Source organism: Equus asinus, chromosome 24 (assembly GCF_041296235.1).
Source record: "Equus asinus isolate D_3611 breed Donkey chromosome 24, EquAss-T2T_v2, whole genome shotgun sequence".
In the NCBI taxonomy this organism is placed as follows: domain Eukaryota; kingdom Metazoa; phylum Chordata; class Mammalia; order Perissodactyla; family Equidae; genus Equus; species Equus asinus.
In genome coordinates this window covers 46,690,544-46,711,075 of record NC_091813.1, presented here as the reverse complement: position 1 = coordinate 46,711,075, position 20,532 = coordinate 46,690,544, and the positions used below count along the sequence as shown (strand labels likewise).

At 39.3% G+C, this 20,532-nt stretch overlaps 1 protein-coding gene across 7 annotated transcripts in view; it reads left to right on the top strand.

The window, feature by feature from the left end:
- Positions 1-3,310: 3,310 nt before the first annotated feature.
- The window catches only part of REV3L (REV3 like, DNA directed polymerase zeta catalytic subunit), a 172,507-nt gene continuing 155,285 nt past the window's right edge, over positions 3,311-20,532 (top strand). For 3 of the 7 annotated variants that reach the window (XR_011497869.1, XM_070496641.1, XM_070496640.1), the window contains exon 1: positions 3,612-3,750. Coding sequence is in view for 2 of the 7 variants with exons in the window: in XM_070496641.1 (XP_070352742.1) it covers positions 3,612-3,750 (139 nt within the window). In the remaining 5 variants the exon portion in view is untranslated. Of the gene's footprint in view, positions 3,450-3,611; positions 3,751-13,395; positions 13,524-20,532 lie in introns of those variants that run through there. The other 4 variants (XM_070496646.1, XM_070496643.1, XM_070496644.1 and 1 more) reach the window with 3 other exon arrangements.

Here is a 20,532-nt window from a genome sequence, read left to right as displayed (position 1 = left end):
AACTGGACAGTGCTACAAATCAGGGTCTTTCCCCTCCCCCAGGCATTGTTAAATATTTACTGGCACACCACTCATCTCATGCCAGCACTCTAGCTGCAAGAGAGTCTAGAAACCGTAGTTTTTAATTTTCTAGCTTCTAAAGTATGGAAAAGCAAGCAGAAAGGAGACTGGATGAGTGTTGCATAAGCTGTCTTATAATATCTGCCCAAAAATTATGGTAGCCATTGCCTTCCGTTCTAGATTATAAATTGCTAACAAAAAGATGTTAACACACATTAAACGTTATTGGTACAGAAGGCTGGATAGGCTTTTACTAAAGGCATGACATGATGAGTCTACATCAGTGAAATAGAAAAAATGATAAAATGTGGGTTGATATGACTAAAATGCATTTCTATGATGCTAAACTATAAAATCCACAAGGGCAGGAACCATGCCTGTTTTGTTTCTCACTATATCTCAAATCACCTGGCAAATAGAAGCCACTCAACAGTAACAAAAAAAAAGAGATGCTTTAAGGATATTAAATATAGAGTTTAATTTTGGCATTTCTCACATTGTATGTAGATAAGACAATTCCAAACGATTTTACTGATTTTAGATGAGTTAAACTTCTGCATGTCAACAGTTTATTACGATATTTTCACATACATTATCTCATTTGAGCCTTATAACATCACTGAGTGGTTAAAAAAGGAATTACTACCCATTTCAGAGATGAGGAAATAAACTCCAAAAAAATAAAGTGAGCTGTCCAAACTTGTTCAGCTAGTAAATGCTGGTTTAAAATTTTCATTCTCTGACTCAAGATTCCAGAGTTCTTTCTTTCCTCTGTAGAACATATTTATAACACACATTTGATAGTGATTAGTTAGGGGAGAACTGTCAGGTTTTCAATTCAAGCATGAACTTAAACTCCATTATGTGCGATGGACACAATATCCTAATTTCACGCTGCAAATGCTTTTCTTCAAGAGGAAACATTCTTTCTTTGGAATTCTAGAAGGATCTGAATTGTGGTTGCAATTGCATTTTCTTAAAGTAAATGATGTTGTTCAAGAGATGGGAGAAAAGACCCTTTTCTGGAAAGAGATAATCTGTGAATTCAATGCTTTTACCTTTTTCTAGTTAGGAATAGTATAAGTTAAATATTATGGATGTGCTTGATTATAATATAGTACAGGGATTCTCAATTTATATTACTTAAGAATTATGAGAGTGGTGGGTGGGGTTGCCAACAATACAAATTTCCAGGCCCCATCCCCCTAAACTGTTAAATTTTAAAGAACGCTGTAGTGCCATAGAATTCTATGAGAATCACTGGTATTGCGTATCTGACATTCAGCTTGTACAAAATATTTAATTACCAGAAGATGCCTTTTACCATGGCAGTCCTATTTTAAAGCACTTCCATAGCCTTCTAAAACTTAAATCAATCGAAGAAATTTTGCCTCTTAAAAATATTATTAGGTAATTTTCTGCGTATTAGTACAAATCTTGCCACCTATGTTTATAATCACGCTCTGCAGGCTCATTTACTGTGGTAGTCAGTCTCAAACCCCTTCGAGCATAAATTCTTATTAGCATTATATGCTATGGAATTTATAGACAGCTTCTTACCATGATCTGTCCCTTCGAGCCTTTTGATTTTTCTATTTGAAGAATCACAATGGTTCCAAATGAGGATCTCTCACACCACTTCAAATATATGGCAACCTAACCACCATTAAAACACACCCGTATAATATACAAGCTTGAAAGTATGAGCCCTAATTTGGGTAGATTGAAACGACTGTCAAAAGTCCTAATTCAGCGGTGTATTTCGAACTTGAAATCATGGTTTCTGCCTCCTACTGCGTAAATCTTTATGTTGGAAAGAAACCCTTACGGATTTTTAATTGATGCTCTCTCGTTTCACAGATGAGGAAATAGGCTCAAAAAACCCACAAATTATTGGTCCAAGTTCACGCCCAATATTAGTGACCAAGTCAGACAAAAACCCATCGGTTCCAATGTAATGGACAATCCAGCTGCATCTGTTACCACTGTTGTTTTTTTTTTTTCCGATTTCTCAACTGCACCCCTATTTGCCCTGCTCTTTTTGGATAAAGTTGTTTTGTTCACGGTCCTTCCCCTCCCCTTTTTGCTTTTACGCCATCGGGTAGTAAAACCTCGCACAACCTGTTAATGAATAGCACTGGGAGTCCACATCTACCGCGGCGACTTTCGCGGGCCTTTTTCTTTGGCCGAAAATTTCTCTGAAAGGCTCTTAATCCTACATTCCGCAGGGGGAGGGCGGGGAGCAGAGCGGTCACCGCGAGCTGACAAGTCCTTACATGTTCACGCGCGCGCCCGAGACGCAGCCTGCGGGCCCGAAAAGGAAACCAAGGAAGGGTATGCTAGGGCGAGAGGCAAGGGAAGGGGCGGGAGAAGAACACCGCGGTGGGAAATCCCTGTGCACCGGCTCTGCCAACTCCTGGCAAGCCGAGCAGAGCAGAGCGTGAATAAATCTCATTAAGTGGCCGCGCGCACACACTGCAGCTGGGCGCAGGAAGAGGGGGCGCGGCGGCTCTCGCCGCACGTTCGAGAGGGAGCGTCGGGGCGGCCCTTTTATAGGCCGGAGCCCGCGCTCGCGCGCCCCCGCCCCTCGCGCCGCCCTCGGGCCACGCGCGGAGCCGCCGCGTTACCTGAGAAGGGCCGGCTGCGTCCGCCTGGCCCCGCCCGTTCCGCCGCCCGCCCGCCCTCCCGCGAGGCCGCGGCGGCACGAGATCTGCGCCTCGCCTCCCTCCTCCCGCGGGCGGGTTTTCTTACCTTGTAAAAAGCCGTCTCCGCGGCGGCCCCCGCCTCCTCTGCAGGATGCGAAATGGCGGGCGGCAAGGCGAGCGCGAGCACCGCAGCTCCGGCCGGTCCCGCTTAGCCTCCGAAACGGCCCTGAACACGGGTGCCCGCCTCCTGCAAGCCCCTCCAAACCCATCCGTGGCATCGGCGCTCCGCCGCCCCCTCCGCTGCCCCTGACCCAGGTGGCCGTGCCCAGCGGCCGAGTCATCGATCCCCGGCGGGGGCGCCGGCCCAGCCTTCCGCCAGCCTCCTCCCCCGCCGCGTGCCCGGGGGCGGGAAAGAAAACACCCGGCCCCGCCTGGGTGTCCCGCTCGGGCGCGCGCCCCGCTCCCTCCCTTTCCCGCCGCGTCCCCTCCCCCAACTACTCGCAGCCCTCCCTTCGCCACACACAAGCCCGGCCTCCCCTCCCCCAGTGGTTGCGTCCGTGACATCATCATCATGGCAACAAGAGCTGCAGCCTGGGACCGAGGAGCCCGTGTGATTCCCGGCGGTGGCGGCAGCACCAACACCGACGAAAGCGCGACGGCTTCTCTCCTGTTGCCCCTCGCCGGGTGCTCCTGAGGAGGCGGCGGCAGCAGTGCCAACCCCGCCCGCCGCCGCCGCCGCTCGCGGTGTGTGTGTGTGTGTGTGAGGGGAGGGGGCCGCGCCGAGGAGGGGAGGGGGCGCCGCCGCCGCCGTTGCTGTGGGGCTGCCGCTGCGGAAGGAGCCGCCGCCGCCGCTGCTGCCGCTGCCAGGTCGCTAGTGAAGAGGAGGCGGTGGCGGCGGCGGCGAACATGTTCTCAGTGCGGATAGTGACTGCCGACTATTACATGGCCAGCCCGCTGCAGGGGCTGGATATCTGCCAATCCCCCGTCACCCAGGCCCCTGTCAAGAAGGTGCCGGTGGTGCGAGTCTTCGGAGCGACCCCGGCAGGTAAGCGGGCGCGGGGCGCGGGCGGGAGCGGGAGCCGGGGGCGCTGGGGTGCAGTCCCCGGCGCGCGCACGCTGCCGGCCCTGTCGGCGGCCGGCCGCCGCGTCTGCCCTCCCTCCGCCCGGCTCGCCTTTCCTCCCGCGCGTGACAAGCGGCGCAGAAACGGGGGTCTGCGGGGAGGCGGCGGGCGCCGAGTGTTTACACTGCGTGCGGCGGCCGGGAGCTGGCTCTGCGCTCCGGGGCGCGGGGTAGGGGCCGCGAGCGCCCGCGAGCTCCGCTCTGGCCCCGCAGGAGGGGCCAGGTGACCGCGCCATGTCTGGGGGGGACGGGTTCGCCGGGTCCCGCTCTCAGGTCGGCCGCCGGTGGGACCGCGGACATCCCCTGCGTCTCCCAAGTGCCCCTTTCTGGAAATGGCTCGGGGAGGAGAGGGGAAGTGTCAGCTCTGTTGTCAGTCGCTCCTCCTCGCCGCTTCTCAGCGGCGCTCTCCTCTGCCCCTTCCGGAGAGGCGGTGGGCTGAAGCGTGGCGCCTGGGGCCAGAGAATCGTTCTCATTGAAGTGACCATGTGGTTCTGCTGGGAGCGCAGGTCGTGACTCCTTCGAGTTTGTAGCCCCAGAGTCTGGGGACAGGGCAGCATCCTCAGGTGCGGTGCTCTCAGGGAAATGTGCATCCGTGGAAGGAGGAAATGCGTGTTTATGTTGCCCAACGTAGAACACCCCACTTAATAGCGTGAATTTCTTGCGGACTACAGCTCAACTCAGCAACACAAGCATTAAAAGATGCCCCTTTGCTGGGTTGTCGGGTTGCATTTGTATACAGATAATATATTTAAAACGAACTATTTAGAAGAACGAGCCAGATGGGGAGACGGCAGTGACAAGCTACCTTCTCAGAAGCTTTTGGGGGTTTATGATAATGTAAATAGGATAGTGGCCAAATTTACGAGATGTGTTGAGTTGTTTTGCGTTTTTACGTGCTTTGAACTGCCTACGTGAAATAATGGAGCTGCCTCCTAGAAAGGGATGCTCTTGCCTCTAGCTGTGTATTGCCCTATGGGATTTTAGACAGCGTTTCCCACTTGATGCTCCTTGCCCTAATCACCATTCATCTTATTACTAGTCAATTTCTGTGGACTACCGCGATAATAGCACTACTTTCCCAAACACAAGCGCTCATTCGAAGCAGTTATCTTTTAATGTGAATTCTCTTTGTTAAAAATTTCAGTGTCGTCAGTAAGATTTGGTAGAGTATTCCTTTTTAAAATAGTGGGAAAGATTTTGATGATATGGACCTTGTAAGATGGGGAATTTGAGTGCTGTTAACAATTCGTTGAACGTGTAACACTTGAAACTTTGGAGGCTGGAAATTAAAGGCAATGAAGTGTTCTGAAGGATAGATTTTTCTGCCCTTTTAAGTATAGCGGTGCTGTCTTTGTTTCTAACTGGAATTTCAGTGTAATATTCTGTTTGTTCTCACTTCAGGTGCAGAGAAAGGAAAAGATAGTGACGTTGATATGTCTCTGTTCAGTAGATTTCCAGATTATAAAGCGATATGCTCATAGGATATACTGTGGCATTTTTGAGTATTACAGTTTGTATGGTTTGGTTTACTTTTCTACACACAGTTTTTTTTCCTCTACACAAGTCGTTAACTATGTATCGCTGAGTGATTTTCAAGCTTTGTTTCATAGGAAACTTTTGTTTGTGGAAATAAATGAATTGCACTGTGAACTAGTAGTAATTCTACTACCTGAGAAAATATTCTTTAAAAAATAAAGAATATGATGGACTTTTGTTTCTCAGTTTAAAAAAATAGACGTATGAACTATGATTAGAAACATTACTTCTTCCTTCTTGGACATCTTACAATAGATTACCAGCCCCGCCTTTAAAAAAAAAAAAACCCAAACTTTTTTTTTATATGCCTTGAAATGTATAAATGAATATAAAAGTAAGACTTTTTGTGTATACATTGAAAGATAAACTTGGTACAGTGAAACCCAAACTTCAGGTTGTTAAGGATTATCAAATTGAGTTTGCTATAAATATAATTCACAGTTTCAAACATAAGTTTTTATGTTTCTTCAACAGGTGAAAAAATTTGAAGTCACTGGTATACATTTAGAGTTTACAGCTTTCAGAAATCAAGTCAGCATTTTTAGCACTTCAGAAACTCAGTAAAATTAGCGTTAATTAAATATAAACAGAAACTGTCCAATAATCTGCTTGTGAATTCTCTCCTCAAAGAAAACTAGTCCAGTCTACCCAGTAAAATAAAACTTGAAAATAGTTAATATAAAAGAGAGATCAATTTGGCTTCATAAAAGTCTGAATGCTAGAATTTTTAATGAAGACAGCTTTATTGTTTGAAAGTATAATTTATATTTATATATTTACTAATTAGTAAAATAAATTAATGAAAAATTGTAACACGATAAACCTATGTTACATAAAGTACTATAAATTTAATTTTAGAAGTCCTTAATTTTTTACCTTGGTTTGCAGAAAAGATGTTTTTAAACGGAATTTGCTTTATGAATGAGGTCCTGAAAAATAGTAGCAGAAGAAATTTTCTCCCAAATAAAGTGGCCATATCAGATTTATATTATAAATTCTGAATAGGTTTATTACATTTTTACCAGTTCAGTTTTTCTGTTATAGCATGAAAAGTATTTTTCTGCTGTAGAAAACAGTCCAGTTGACTTCTGATGGTCCTATGTTTTAAGAGCATATCTTGAGTAATTTAACAAATAAATGGTGTGTTAGGTTTAAAAGCTCTCATATCTTAAGTTGGTGAAATTTGAAAAGGCATTAAAAAAGTGGCGTATTCAAATTTGAATGGTAAATCCTGACTGATTTAATCCCTTGCTGACTGAGGATATTGATTTCTGAGAGATTCACTTAAATTTTCTTTGTGCGAGTGATAGAATTATTTAAAAAAAACAAAAGCCGCTTCTGCTTTTCTTTCGCTCATCTTTAAAATATCTTGAACATTGTTTTGATATAGCAATGTGTTGAGCAGTATAACAACATTTTGGTAACTTGTTTTGATGAAGGGAAGCAAGGTTATAAATAACTAAAGTACGGGACAGTGTTTTTTCTCACTTAGATTGGATATGGGTGTGACTGCTGTGGGAATTCACTTCAAATAAAATCCTAAGACTTCATTGTGAGGACCCGACTCAGGTGGACCTGGGAAGCTGTCCAGTGTCCACATCCCAACTCTTGCTTAGTTGCTTGATGTAACTCACTTCATGTTGAGCTTAGACAGCTCTCTCAGTCTTCTCAGCACAGGGTTCAACAGAATTATTCTTTCGAAAAGCTTCCCTGCTGAGACGCAGAGTAGGAATGAATAGAAGAGTGTGAGTGAGATGTTCACAAAGCAAGTAATTAAACAAAGTAGGCCAAACAGACTATAGAGGGAGCTGCTTGTCTTTCAGATTACTGTAAGGAACTCTGCCAATCCCCACTCTGAGTCTTCCTCCAGCTAGTGAAAATTTTAGTAGACTGTTCTAGATGCTGACTGTGAAACATGAAATCAAGTTTTTCACATGAGAGAGAGACAATTCTGAAATGCTGTATAAATTTATGTAGTTGCTTAATAACTTCATTTTTTTAAATAAATTGGTGGCTTATTAAATGTTTGAGATGAGTACAGTTTTGAAAACTAGCATTTATCAAATACTCAGGTTACAAATAATTTCTCTAATAAAAATCTTGTTTGTTCATGGCCCCTTTCTTGCTAAACCACTTAAAAATATTTTAAGATCACATAATACCTATTTGATATAATTAGTAGATTTTTGAGGAACACTACTGAGATTTAGTGATTTACCACAAACAAAATTAGTCACTTTATTTAGTAGGTATTTTAAGCCCTGAGTAGCAAATTTTATTAGTTTTCTGTATTGTGTTTGATTTAAAATCACAATCAGGAAATCAGAGGCGTAAGCAGTAGCTCTCTTAGAGTCTTTGGACACAGTAGAATCTGGTAATACGTGATTCAGTTCATTCAGTGAACACTTAATGAGAACGTACTATGTGTATTGAGAGACTTTGTTAGGTACCATCAGTATGAACACCTTCTACCCTCCAGAAGCTCACAGTGTAGTAGGGACGATAGACATGTAAGTCGAACAAAGCTTGATTGGAGTATAATAGAAATGGGTATAAGACAAAGTGAAAACTCAAAGAAGGACACGTTCAGTGAGCACCTAGCAGGCAGACAGGGGAGTGAGTCAGGGAAGGCTTCATGAAGGAAGTATGGATTAAGTCATTTTAAAGGAATTTTAAAATTTAAAAATTCTGATAGAGGAACAGATACAAGGTAATTCACAAATGAAGAGAAAACTGCTCTTGGCAGGGCAGCTTGGCAATGCATATCAGAATCCTTGAAATGTTCTTTTTTGACCCCATAATTCTAGTTTTAGGGATTTTAATCTATGAATATAAATCTTTTGGCAAAATCTGAATTATCTTTTGAACCCATCTACTTCTTGTCATTATCCATCACCACCTTAGTCTAAAGTACTGGCATTTTTGGATGCGTTTACAATAGCCTCCTAATCTTGGCCTACCCCAGTCCACTCTGTTCCCTTCTACTCTGTTTTCTACACTGTAATCAGAGGGATCTTTTCAAAATGCAAACCTGATTATATCACCTACTACTTGAGATGCTTCAGTAGCTTTCCCTTGCATTTAGGATAAGGACAAAGCTACATGTCTTATGTGGTGGCGTCTACATATCTTACAAGGTCTTGCATAGTCTGGCCCCTACCTTTCTATCCAGTCATGGCTTGAGCCATGTTCTTCTTGCCTTGCTCTTTGTGTTCCAGCCATATTGGCCTTATTTCAGTCCCTTATTCTTGCCATGCTCCCTCCCACAATGAGGCCTTTGTACCTGCTGTTCCCTCTGCCTAGAATGTTTTTCCTTTTCCTTCACCTAAACTCCAATTTATCTTTCCTCAGGGAAGCCTTCCCTATCATAGACTCTCAAAGTTCCATAAACTCTGCTTCATAACACCTGCTATAGTTGTAATTTTATATATGTTGGAGATCCATGTCTGTTTTTCCCGATAACCTCCATAAATGCTGGTAATGTGTTCATTTTTGCTCACCATTGTGGAGTCAGTGCTTACTACAGTGCTTGAAACTCAAGCATTTGTTGCAAGAATTATTCAGTAGATGATAGTCGTCACAGAGAACAACCCCAGATATCCAACAGTGGGGAAATGGTTGCATAAATTGGGCATATTCATATAGTAGAATTTGTCATTAAAATCATGTTTTAGGAGAATATAAAATAATATGGATAAATGCTGTCAATATAGTATGTGAAAAAAATCAGTTTATGAATAGTTATTTATTAAGAATGCGGAAAGGAATTACCAAAATGTAAAGGTTGGTTATCTCTGGGAGGTGTTTTTTGTATTTTTCAGATTTTCTACAGAGAACTGTATTGATTTTATAATTAAAAACTATTCGTGTACCAAATTAAGGAAAAATTGGCTTTCTAGATATGGTTCAGAAATACTGTAAAAAAGATTTGGGGTTCATATTGAGCTCCAAAATAAGTCAACCAAAATGCACGATTGCATGGTAATAGTGTTGAACTTGATTATATAAATTCAATTTAGGAACTGCAAAATGATTTTTATATTGAAGCAAGCCAGTAATTTCTGGTTTTATTATACCAATTTATATGTAAACTGATTTTAATGTTAAAATGCTTTGACAAGTAGTGTGGTTTTGGCACATGACAGCAATGAAACAGAGCAAAGGCCAGAAACTGACTCAAATATGTATAAGAACTTAGTATATGGTAATGGATGCTACCTTTACCTATCAGTAGGGAAAAGAAGAATTATTTAATAAACAGTGTTGAGACAGCCAGTTAGTCATCTGGAAAAATAAAAAGTTGGCTTCCAGCTGAGTCAAAGATTTAAATGTAAAAACAAAAAATGTAGGATAATTGGGGCCAGCCCCGTGGCCAAGTGGTTAAGTTTGCACACTCTGCTTCAGTGGCCCAGGGTTCACCAGTTGGGATCCTGGGCACAGACCTACACACTGCTCATCAAGCGATGCTGTGGTGGCATCTCACAGAGAAGAAGTAGAATGACTTGCAACTAGGAGATACAACTATGTCCTGGGGCTTTGGGGAGAAAAAAAAAAAAGGAAGATTGGCAACAGATGTTAGTTCAGGGCCAATCTTCCTCACCAAAAAAAAACCTTAAAAAAGTAGGATAATTATTTTTAATATAAATCTAGGAATGGCAAAGACCTTTCAAAGCATCAAACAACTGAAGCCAGATTGTTGAATTTTACAACATGAAAATAAAATTCCGTATAGAGAAGAAAATCATAAAGTTAAAAGAGAAACAGACTAGTAAATCTTATTTGTACGTTTTTCTCAAAGGACTAATTTTCTCTTAATATGCAAAGAGCTCCCAGAAAATAATCCAGTAGAAAAAATGAGCAAAGAGAATTCATATGAAAAGATGTGCAACTTTATTTATAATGAAGATGTAAATTAAAGCTACAACAAACCATTTATCACCTATCAAATTAGGAAAGATTGATTACATAGTATAACTTGGGGAGAATGAGAGAAAGGGGAAATGGGCATTCTCATACATTGCTGGTGGGAATATAAAGTGTTCATTTTCTATGGAAAGCGATTTGGAAATCATTTTCAAAATTAAAAATGCACATATATTTTGATCTAGCAATTTCATTCAAGGGTTTTATCTTCTAAAAGATTTTATGTATGTTTCAAATGAACATGTAAGAATATTTGTGGCAGTATTTGTCATTGCAAAAGATTGGAAACAACCTAAACATAAGCTAGTAGGGAAGTGGATAAGTAAATTATGGCATCATCTATTCAATGGAACATTAGGCAGACCTTAAAAATAATGAGGGAACACTGTGTGTACTGCTATGGTGCATGTCTGAGATCTATTAAGAGGAAAAAAGCAAGATGCAGGACTCCATGTATAGTATGCTGCCATCTGTGGTTTAAAATATGTGTGTATATATCTGAAAGGCTATGAGAATTTGATAACGATAGTTCCCTCCAGTAAGGGGAACTGGTGGCCTAGAGGACAAAGGTGGGAGAGTAAATTTTTTTTAATACAGTTTGGTAATTTTTGAGTATTATTTTTTTACCATGTGCATGTAATATCTATTCAGAGTTGATTTTTTAAAGTTGTGCTTACAGGAATTGGTAAGGAAGAACGAAAATAAAAGTCCATAGTAATTGTAAACAGTTGTCAAATGGTTACTGCAATACTGTTTATTTTAGTTTTTGCTAGAGGTCTTCCCATTCAGAGCCTCCAGTTGATGTTATGTGGCTCACTAACACAGGGAGAGTGGCTTTAGTGGAGTGGGGTCTGAAGGAAGGCTGTGGGGTTCCTGTAAGCGGATAGCATGATGAGCAACAACCAGCGGTTACTGCTGCTTTTGATGTTTGAAGGAGGTGCTTTACTATTTGGAATCTGCTCCAGCCAGCTACAGAGTGTGTGGCTGCCTCGTGTGGAGAAGGGATGATGGAGCTGCTATTGGAGTTGGTAGTATTCCAGGTGCCTGAGGAGCATGTCACCCAGAGCACGGGGCAGCCCACTGAAGATGAGAGGACAGGGTAGCAGGGATGTTGCCTTTTGGAGCCCCAGTCTAGGCCTGAATTTCTGTATTCGCCTGTGTGGGATCCTCCTAGCCATGTGCATCTAATGTGCCATTTAGCTTGCTGCAAGGTGACTGCCTAAATAGTGCATGTATGTTCTGCAAAAATAAAGCATCATTGTTATTTTGAAATATTGTTCCTGATGTGGAAAAAGTTGGATTTGAGATTCATTCATATTATTACAAACTTCATTTAAATTTTAATTTTTCATCTATAATTATATAAAGAAAATGTGATAAATTTTTTTCACCAAGCACCATGTCGATGCCTCCAAATGCCCTCCTGTTGGCCAGTGTGCTGAGCAAATATTATTTACAATGTGAAAAAGGTTGGGAAACACTGTTCTGGTCAAATCCTCTCATTTTATATAAAGAAAACTGCAATCTAGGTAGGTAAGCTCAGGGATTTGTCCAGCGTCCTATAGTTTTGGGTCTGGGGCTTGGTCTGAAAACTGGGGGTCTTGACTCTCAGTTCTCACTGCCTCCCACTGGTACCCCAAACCTGAGGGAAAATTGGAAGAAGGCATTGATGAAAGATGAATATACAGAACCTTAGAAGAATTATTAAAAGAACTGCATGTACACAGTTTAGAAATCTTTGAGGGCCTCCTGTGTCCAATAGTGCTTAGAATCTTCCTGTAGAATAGGTTGTAGTAGGATTTGTTTTGAGATGATTGTACCTATCTCCTTTAAAAAAAAGAAGAACAAATAAAGGTTAGACTATAGCAAGAGGAATTTAGGATGGATGTAAACAAAAATTGGTACTAGAATTGTATGTGTACAGTTTTTCAAAGAAAAGGGAAATGTATCAGGAGACGTTTCAAGTTCCTGTGCTGTAGTGAAATTTTCTCTCACCTGGCTTTTGATTGGATTAGAATTTGTTCAATTAAAAATAACATGAGTGAAAAAGTAGGTTGGGGTTAAACAGGCTTCAAAGAATGTTGCCATTAGCCCTAGATATTTCAAAGAAATACTTAAAAACTTTTTTAGGTAAGGGATATGGTATGGTGTATGTCATTTTGATACCTGGCTGCCATTCTGACACCACAGTGATACTAAATAAAAGAGGAAATAATGGGAGTTCAGGTACAGTAAACTTTGGGTAAAATTGTGTTAACTTATGGTTTCCAGGTAAGATACAGCTAAGGCGGGAATAGGTGTTTTAGGCAATTAAAAGAAAGCTCCACTATCCAAACATAAAGTGGATGCATTTTTGAGACAAACACTAGTTATAGTAAAAGTAAAACCCTCTTAATGACAGTCTATTTAACCTTTTGGTGTGTGGAGATTTTTTGGGGATTTTTCTTGGTCATTCTTTTCAAGTTTTCCAGATGATCTTTTGTGTTTCTTCTAGTTCTCTGTAGATTTTTAAATATTTCATTTTTTTTAAATGAAAAATATTTTGTTGCTTAATTAGTATTGGCAAACTGGACTGTTTTCTGCAGCAGAAATTGAATATATGCCTAGCAGAGTAAATTCTGAGAAAAAAGGGGAGTAATTGCCATTGGAAAACTTAGGGGTTTTTTGGGTCCAATTCTGTTTTCTTTTTTAGATGATAGTTGTGGGAATTACTAAGAATTTGAGGTCAATTTTCTTGGGGGCAGTTATTTAATTTTCTTTGGGTTGAGAGAACTTTTACTATATAAATGATTCAAATAATAAAGGAAAGCGTGTTACCTCAAAAATGCTTGTGTAATATATAATAGTATAACAAGAGTTTTCTATTTTTCTTCCATTTATTACAATTTCCAAGGAAGTATAACAGGAATTAAAAGAAATATCTTATTTTGTATATATATTTACACTTCAAAGTAATTTATATATTAAATTAGGTTTTGTTTGAGATGGTGAAACGAAAGAGTTTGTAAGTAAGAATACATGTTGATATGTGAAAAAATGTGAAATTAAAACATGTTGGCATACTCCTAGTTTCTCAGAACAAGAAAATGACTAATCTAAATTTCATTTCAGAATAAAAACCAAGACAAGCCACATAAAAGCAACCTAAAAATTAAACTGTCATCATATTATTTGTTTTAAAACTATGGAATAATATATCTGAGGAAGATTTCTCTCAAAATTGTTTTTCTCAATTTCAAGTAAGTAATTTATTTTGGTTAATATATTGGGGATGAGGGGGGTGGGGGTGAGCCTTGGCATTGAAATTGATAAATCCTACTCATCCTTGAAGTAACAACTCAAATATCAATCTCTTTAAAGCCAGCTGTGACCCTTTGCCCATTTCCAAAAGATCATCTCTTTGGTTTCCCATAGTCCTGGCCCCCTTTCACATTGCTGATAAAGGACTGACACTGGGTGTTGTGTTTGTCTGTGGGTGTAATAGTCACATGGCGCTACCCTCCTATGCCTTCCCCCCCCTCCCCCCCCATACCCTTCACACTGCTTTCTGCTGCTGAGAGACCCTGGGCAAGTTATTTTACTTCTATGAGCTTTAATTTCCTCCTCTGTAAAATGAGTTTTAATAATTTCCACCTCATTGGATTATTATGGTTAAATACAATAACCTGCAAATGTCTGGCTTATATAGTAACATAAATGTTACTTTCCTTGCCCTTCTGACTCCACAGTCTGCCACATTACTTCATGAATGCTAAGTACTCTTTAAAATATTTGAATTGAGTTCAAATGAAAATTCCATTTTTGTAGGATTTATTTGTTCCTCACAATAGTATAAATACCTGCACATTGTGGTATAAGGCTGTTTATAGTCGGTCCCTGACTCATGTCTACAGGCTAGGTAATTACCTGTTTAAGAACACATTTTAAAAAATTGACTTTTTTTATAAGTACCCCGCTCAGGCCTGAGTTTTCTTCTTTAACTGTTGATGTGTGTGTATATATATGTAGACAGGCCTGATCTTTCCTTGAAAAAGGGCAGTGTTAAGTCATCGATCAAGGAGTAACTACAGTTTTCCAGTGCTGTGGATTAGGTTAAGTGTATTTCTTGTGAAAGCTTTATTTTCCAAAGCCGTCAGTAGTGCCTTCTTTTTTTAAAATGATGGTAGAACGTGTTGAAAGTATGTGCACCAGAGATCACAATAAAGATGATGGTAGGATTTACTGCTCTCTTCTTGTTTTTGCCTTTTGTGAAGTTGTAACACACACAAAAATTGAAACCTTTGGTTTTTAAACTTATTTGAGATTGTGGAATGTGGACCAAATGAATTCATTATTGCCAGGAGTTTTGATGCTCTTCACCATATTTTTCCTACATATATTCCCAGGTTTTGTTTTGTTTTATTTTGGTTTTTAGTAACATTGTCTTTTAATTTTTTTCATGAAGTCATTAGAAAAATTTTCAAATTAATTTTGATGATTCATACCTTGGTTGATGATGCTTAGTGATTTTAAAATAGAAGCCAGGGTTAGTCAAAAGACCTTAATTTGATATCGTTTACTAACAGGTGATAGAACGTTTATTGAGCCCTTGCTTTGTGCCCTGTTCTGAGTGATTTAATCTTCACAACAATGGTATAAAATAGGTATTATTATCTCCATTTTACAGTTGAGGAAATAAGGCATGGAGAGGTCAATTAACTTTTGCCTGAAGTTATTCAGCATATGTTTATCTCTTAGCATGTGAAGATTAAAATGAAGGAACATGTGTTAGGCCATTACCTGCCTAAACAGAGAAAGCAAAATATGAGATGTATGCTTCCTGACACTTCCAGAATTTGAGATTAGCCGTTATTGAGGTGTGGCAGTGACTGTGAATATATTCTTATTCACTATTTTTTTGTGGTGGTATACCTTGGTACTCTTTACTGACCCATTTGTTTCTGAGTAATATTAATGTCTCCTCTCAAATTCATCTTCCCATTTGGACTGAATTGTTTTGTTTCATGTGTATGTTTATAAGGTGATAGGACTTTACTATCAATCTGATATAAAATATTTTTATAAGTTTAGTTTAATTAAACAAGTAGTATATGAATGTATTCTTATGAAATTTAAAAAACAGAAACAAGTAAAGCAAAAATTTTCCTTGTCCACCAATCCTATTCCCCTCCCAACTTGCATCAGTTTTTTTGTTTTTGTTTTTGCTGAGGAAGATTCACCTAAGCTAATGTCCGTTGCCAATCTTCCTCTTTTTGTATGTGAGCGGCTGCCACAGCATGGCCACTAACAGATGATTGGTGTAGATTTGTGCCAGGAACTGAACCTGGGCAGCTGAAGTAGAGCATGCCGAGCTTAACCATTAGGCCGCCGGGGCTGGCCTCCACCTGTATTAGTCTTTGCATAACAAACCTCCCCCAAACTTAGTGATGATGTGAAACAGTAGCCATTTCTTAGCCCAAGATTCTGGGCTAGGCTCAGTTGCAGTTCTGCTTTTGCTTCTGGCTGGGCTTGCTTCTGGGGCTGCAATCAGCTGATAAGTCGTCAACTAGAAGCTGATTGGTCTAGGATGTCTTCACTCATATGTCTGGATTCTGGGGCTGGCTGTTGGCTGGGGTGGTGGAGGGCCTTGTGTCTCTAGCTGACTAGCCTTCACCTGGGGGCACTAGTAGCGGTTACAGGAACAGCAAGTGAAGGCAAGCCCCATATATTTTCTGTTTTCCCATGAACCAAAGCAAATCATGTGGCCAAGCCCAGAGTCAGTGTGGGGAGGGGTTTCCTAAGAGTGTGTGACTCATGAGTGGGCCATTACTGCAACAGTCTACTATACCACTCTTGCTGGCTGCCTCATTTTTCTGGAAACATTTGCCAGAGTGATGGTGCCCTGATCTTAAAAAACTGTACTGTTTATGTAAGCAGTGTATTCAACAATTCAGATAAATTTAGTTAATTCCTTGTTCTTGTTTTATTCCATTCTCATCATCCCTTAGCATCATTCCTGGTCCCATTCACACAACAAATATTTATTGAGCACCTACTAAGAGCACAATGAGGTATCATGGGATGAGCAGCAGATGGAGCCAGAGTGCTGTGTTCATCATCCAGGTTTCTTAAACTTGCCCACCTATCTGCTTCATTATGTGAACAAAATTCTATAAAAGCTGACAATTATAACAATTTTTTGAAAATCACCAACAGCCCATACTGGGCTGAATATGTCTTGTGTTCTACAATTTTTAAATGTCCTACGAGGATTTCGTTGAGTGAGAAAAACTGTGATACAGAGGTTGTTTCGATCTGTACTCCCACCAGCAATATGAGACTTTTTTCATGTCTTCACCAAGATTGTGTTCTCAAATGTTTTGATCTTTGCCAATTTGACAGGTAAAAACATGGATCTCAGTGTAGTTTTAAATTGTATTTCTTTTATTTTGAGTGATATCGAGTGCCTTTCTATATGCTTGAGAGCCATTTGTATTTCCTTCTCCGTGTACTACTTGTTTGTCTTTAATTTTTTTTTTAACCTACTTTCCTGTTGAAAGTCTTGGTCTTTTGCTTATTAATTCCAAGGAGCTCTTCATATATTAGGAATTGGTTTCCCTCTGAGGTGAATTGCAAATATTTTTCTCAGTTTGTTTATCCTTATGGTAAATACCTTTTATTTAATTTTCTTTCATCTTTATAAAGAACTTTTATATCTTAAGTGAGGCTTTTAGATCATGTTTAGTTGAAGTTAGGTTTAAATATTAGGCACACGAATGGAACAAAAAGATCCCAACTTTATCACATCTTATTTAGAGAACTTACCTTTTAAAACTCTGTGACTTAAAATGAACAGTTTCAAAAGGATCCTATCTTTGATTTACTTTTTTCTCTTCTAGGTTTGGTTCTGTCATGAGACCACTCCTTTTGACAGACCAATCCAAGAAGTAGGATCATCCTTTGGAGAGCTGTTTTTAGATAGACTGTTGTAGCATAGATGGAAAATACTTTGTTTCACTTAGGATCCATCGTTAATAATGTTGCTTTGATTCTCATCTACTTCAGTTTGTGTGTGTGTGAGTAATGTGTACAACACATATATAGTTGTAGTGGTTCAGGCAATGCTCTAACTCATATATAACCCTTTACCTATGCAGCTAGCCTTTATTATTTATTAGGGTGGCTAGATCAGGCAAGCATTTACCCAGTGGGCCCCGTAGAAGAAAGACAGACAGTGACGTTTTTTAAGAAAGCAATAATGACACCCACTACCCAAATAATATCCTGCATTTTTAATAAGATAGAGGGGAGCTAGGAAAGGGGAGCAGAGGCATCTGCTCCTGTGTATTATCTGACATTATGAAATACTTTGACTTCTTCCCTGGACTTCTATATGAAAAGGGAATTAGAAAACTGAGAGGCTGGACAGATGAGTATGTTTTGAGTCATTTAGTAGAGTTTTCAAAAGTTTTTAAAGTAGGTAGACCCTTTCTTCATATGTAATTTTGCCAGCAGCATCAAAAAAGCAAAAATAAACAGAAATCTTAAAATGATTTATCGTGGGGAATGGTTGAAAACCAATTTTTGCCATGCTTTATGTAGTTTTTATTTTTTAAAGTTATTGAGGTGTTCTTTAGGGTCTATTATATCATCAGTATCTTTATAAATGTTTCATTGATAATTAAAGTTTTCTGTTTATTTATACCAAATTGTTGACTTACTATCATTTCCTTGATTAATCCTTTTTAGAAACTTAACATTTCTGATGTTGACATCTCACAATGTGTACATTTAATACACATAAATACATAAATTTTCCCTCCTGGACAGCTGATATTAAATTGATGGGACATCTTATAATAGATGAGTTTCTAAAGAAAATATGACACTTTGTAATTTGTTTTCATCCTCTATATACTTATATCTCATCTGTCATGAAATGGGCTTGTTTCCCACTTCCATTTTGTTCTTCACTTTTTCTTTACATCTCTAAAGTTTCATAACTGATCTGTCTTTTATAGCAGTGCTTTTCAAACTATTCGTGGTGGAGCATCAATATTTTTTCTGATACTTTAAAATATATTAAAAGTGGGGTCTGGCCCTGTGGCATAATGGTTAAGTTCAGTATGTTCTGCTTCAGCAACCCAGGTTTGCAGGTTCAGATCTCTGGTCCAGACCTACACCACTCATCAACCATGTTTTGGTGGTGACCCCCATATAAGAAGTCGAGGAGGGGCTGGCCCCATGGCCGAGTGGTTAAGTTCGCGTGCTCCGCTGCAGGCGGCCCAGTGTTTCATTGGTTCGAATCCTGGGCGCGGACATGGCACTGCTCATCAAACCACGCTGAGGCAGCGTCCCACATGCCACAACTAGATGGACCCACAACAAAGAATTACAACTATGTACTGGGGGGCTTTGGGGAGAAAAAGGGAAAAAATAATAAAATCTTTAAAAAAAAAAAGTGGAGGAACATTGGCACAGATGTTAGCTTAGGGGTAATCTTTCTCAGCAAAAAAAAAAAAAAGTCAGTTACTGGAAAAGTGAAATGAAAAAGAAAAACCAACAAGCAGAATACAAGCTTCCTTTTTTATTATTATATTAAACAGGTATAGAATTCCCCTTTTAGATTATCTAAATGCTTACTTTCAAGTTTTATACTTGTCTTGTTGCAGACCTATAACGAACAGCTATAGACCTAGACAGTATTTGAGTTGCACTGTAGATATCTTTTCATCAATCTAAAGAGACCCTTTATTTCTTTTTCTTCTTGAATCCTACTTCTCGTCCCATGTCAAAATTGTTATTCCTGTTTCCTTTTAGTTTGACTATTTCCTCAATAATCATTCATTGCCTGTCACCGTTTTTAATCCTTTTTGTGTCACTTCATTTTTTTAACCCCATCTGAGTATCTTTCTAATAGGGAGATTTTAAACAATAAAAGTTTGTTATAATTGATGTGTTTGATTTTTACTCCTTTAATTTTACACTTTTTAATAATTTTATTTTATGCTTTCCTTTGGTTTTTGTTTTGTACGACATAGACCTTGTTTTATGTATTTTATTTTTTTAAAAGCATAGATACAGAAATCATTTTTAAAAGCATCTGTACAGAAATGTAGTTGTAATTATAACATTCAAAAACAAAAGTATTATTTTCTTTTCTATAACACAAGGAATTTAGCTTATTTTAGCTTTTTAATGCTCTCAGCTCCCCAAGTTAATCTTTAACTTATAAATGTTGAATGTTTTAAACTGTATATCATCTCTTTCAAAAAGTTTTAGCTTATGTGTTCAGTTTCGGTAGAGCAGTTTCACCTGTACATATTAATTTGGTATGGAGCACCACCACTAATCTCTTTATATGACTCTTTGATATCCATTCTTGAGTTCCAATTTTTATTCTCTTTTTAGGTTGCCTCAAATTTGTTTTCAGGTACTATTTTTCAGGAGATACACTTGTGGGTTACTTTTCTGAACCCTGGAATATCTGAAAATGGCTTTTTTGTTCCTGAATGTTTTAATGACAGCATGGCTCAGTATGGTATTCGTGTGTCCCAGCTTTTTCCTTTAAAATTCTCTGAACATTATTCTGGTGTCTTTTAATTTTGACTGAGACGGGAAAATCCTTTTGATGTGGAGAAGTGGGTGCTTTTTATTTGGGGTTAGCTGTTCTGTTATACCTTTGGTTATTGTTTCTATTCCATATGTTATGCTGTTTCTTTTTGAAAGAAATACCCATTATTTATGGATTGGATCACATTTCTTTTTTATACTTGTCCTCCGTCTTAATTTTTAACTTCTTCCTTTCGCATTCTTGGGGAACATTTTTGTTTTCATCTTCTGTGTTACTGATATGTCTTTCTGCAGTATTGACTTTGTTCTTTCTCATCTCGAAAGTGGATTTTAATTTTGTTCTTTATATTCTTTCCTTTTTCCTTATCTCTTAGGGTTCCATCTGTATCTTAGTCTGCATATGTTTCTTGTGTGTTTATTCCTTCCTAGTGTTCTTAACTGATCATCTTTCCTTATGAAAAGATGTTTCACAGAAACTTAATTTTGTTGTATCTTACTGAAGACATACAGAAAATACTTTCTACATTTCGTCTGTTTCCCAATGTAAATTATCACAGATTCTTCTCTTTGGCGTTTTGAGAAGATATGTTATGTATGCTGTTGAATATTTATATAGGTCCCATACTTAGCGGTCTGTGAACAAGAAGCTGTTTATCCAGCACTGGTGTTTTGCCAGTAGGCAGAGTATGGAGAGTC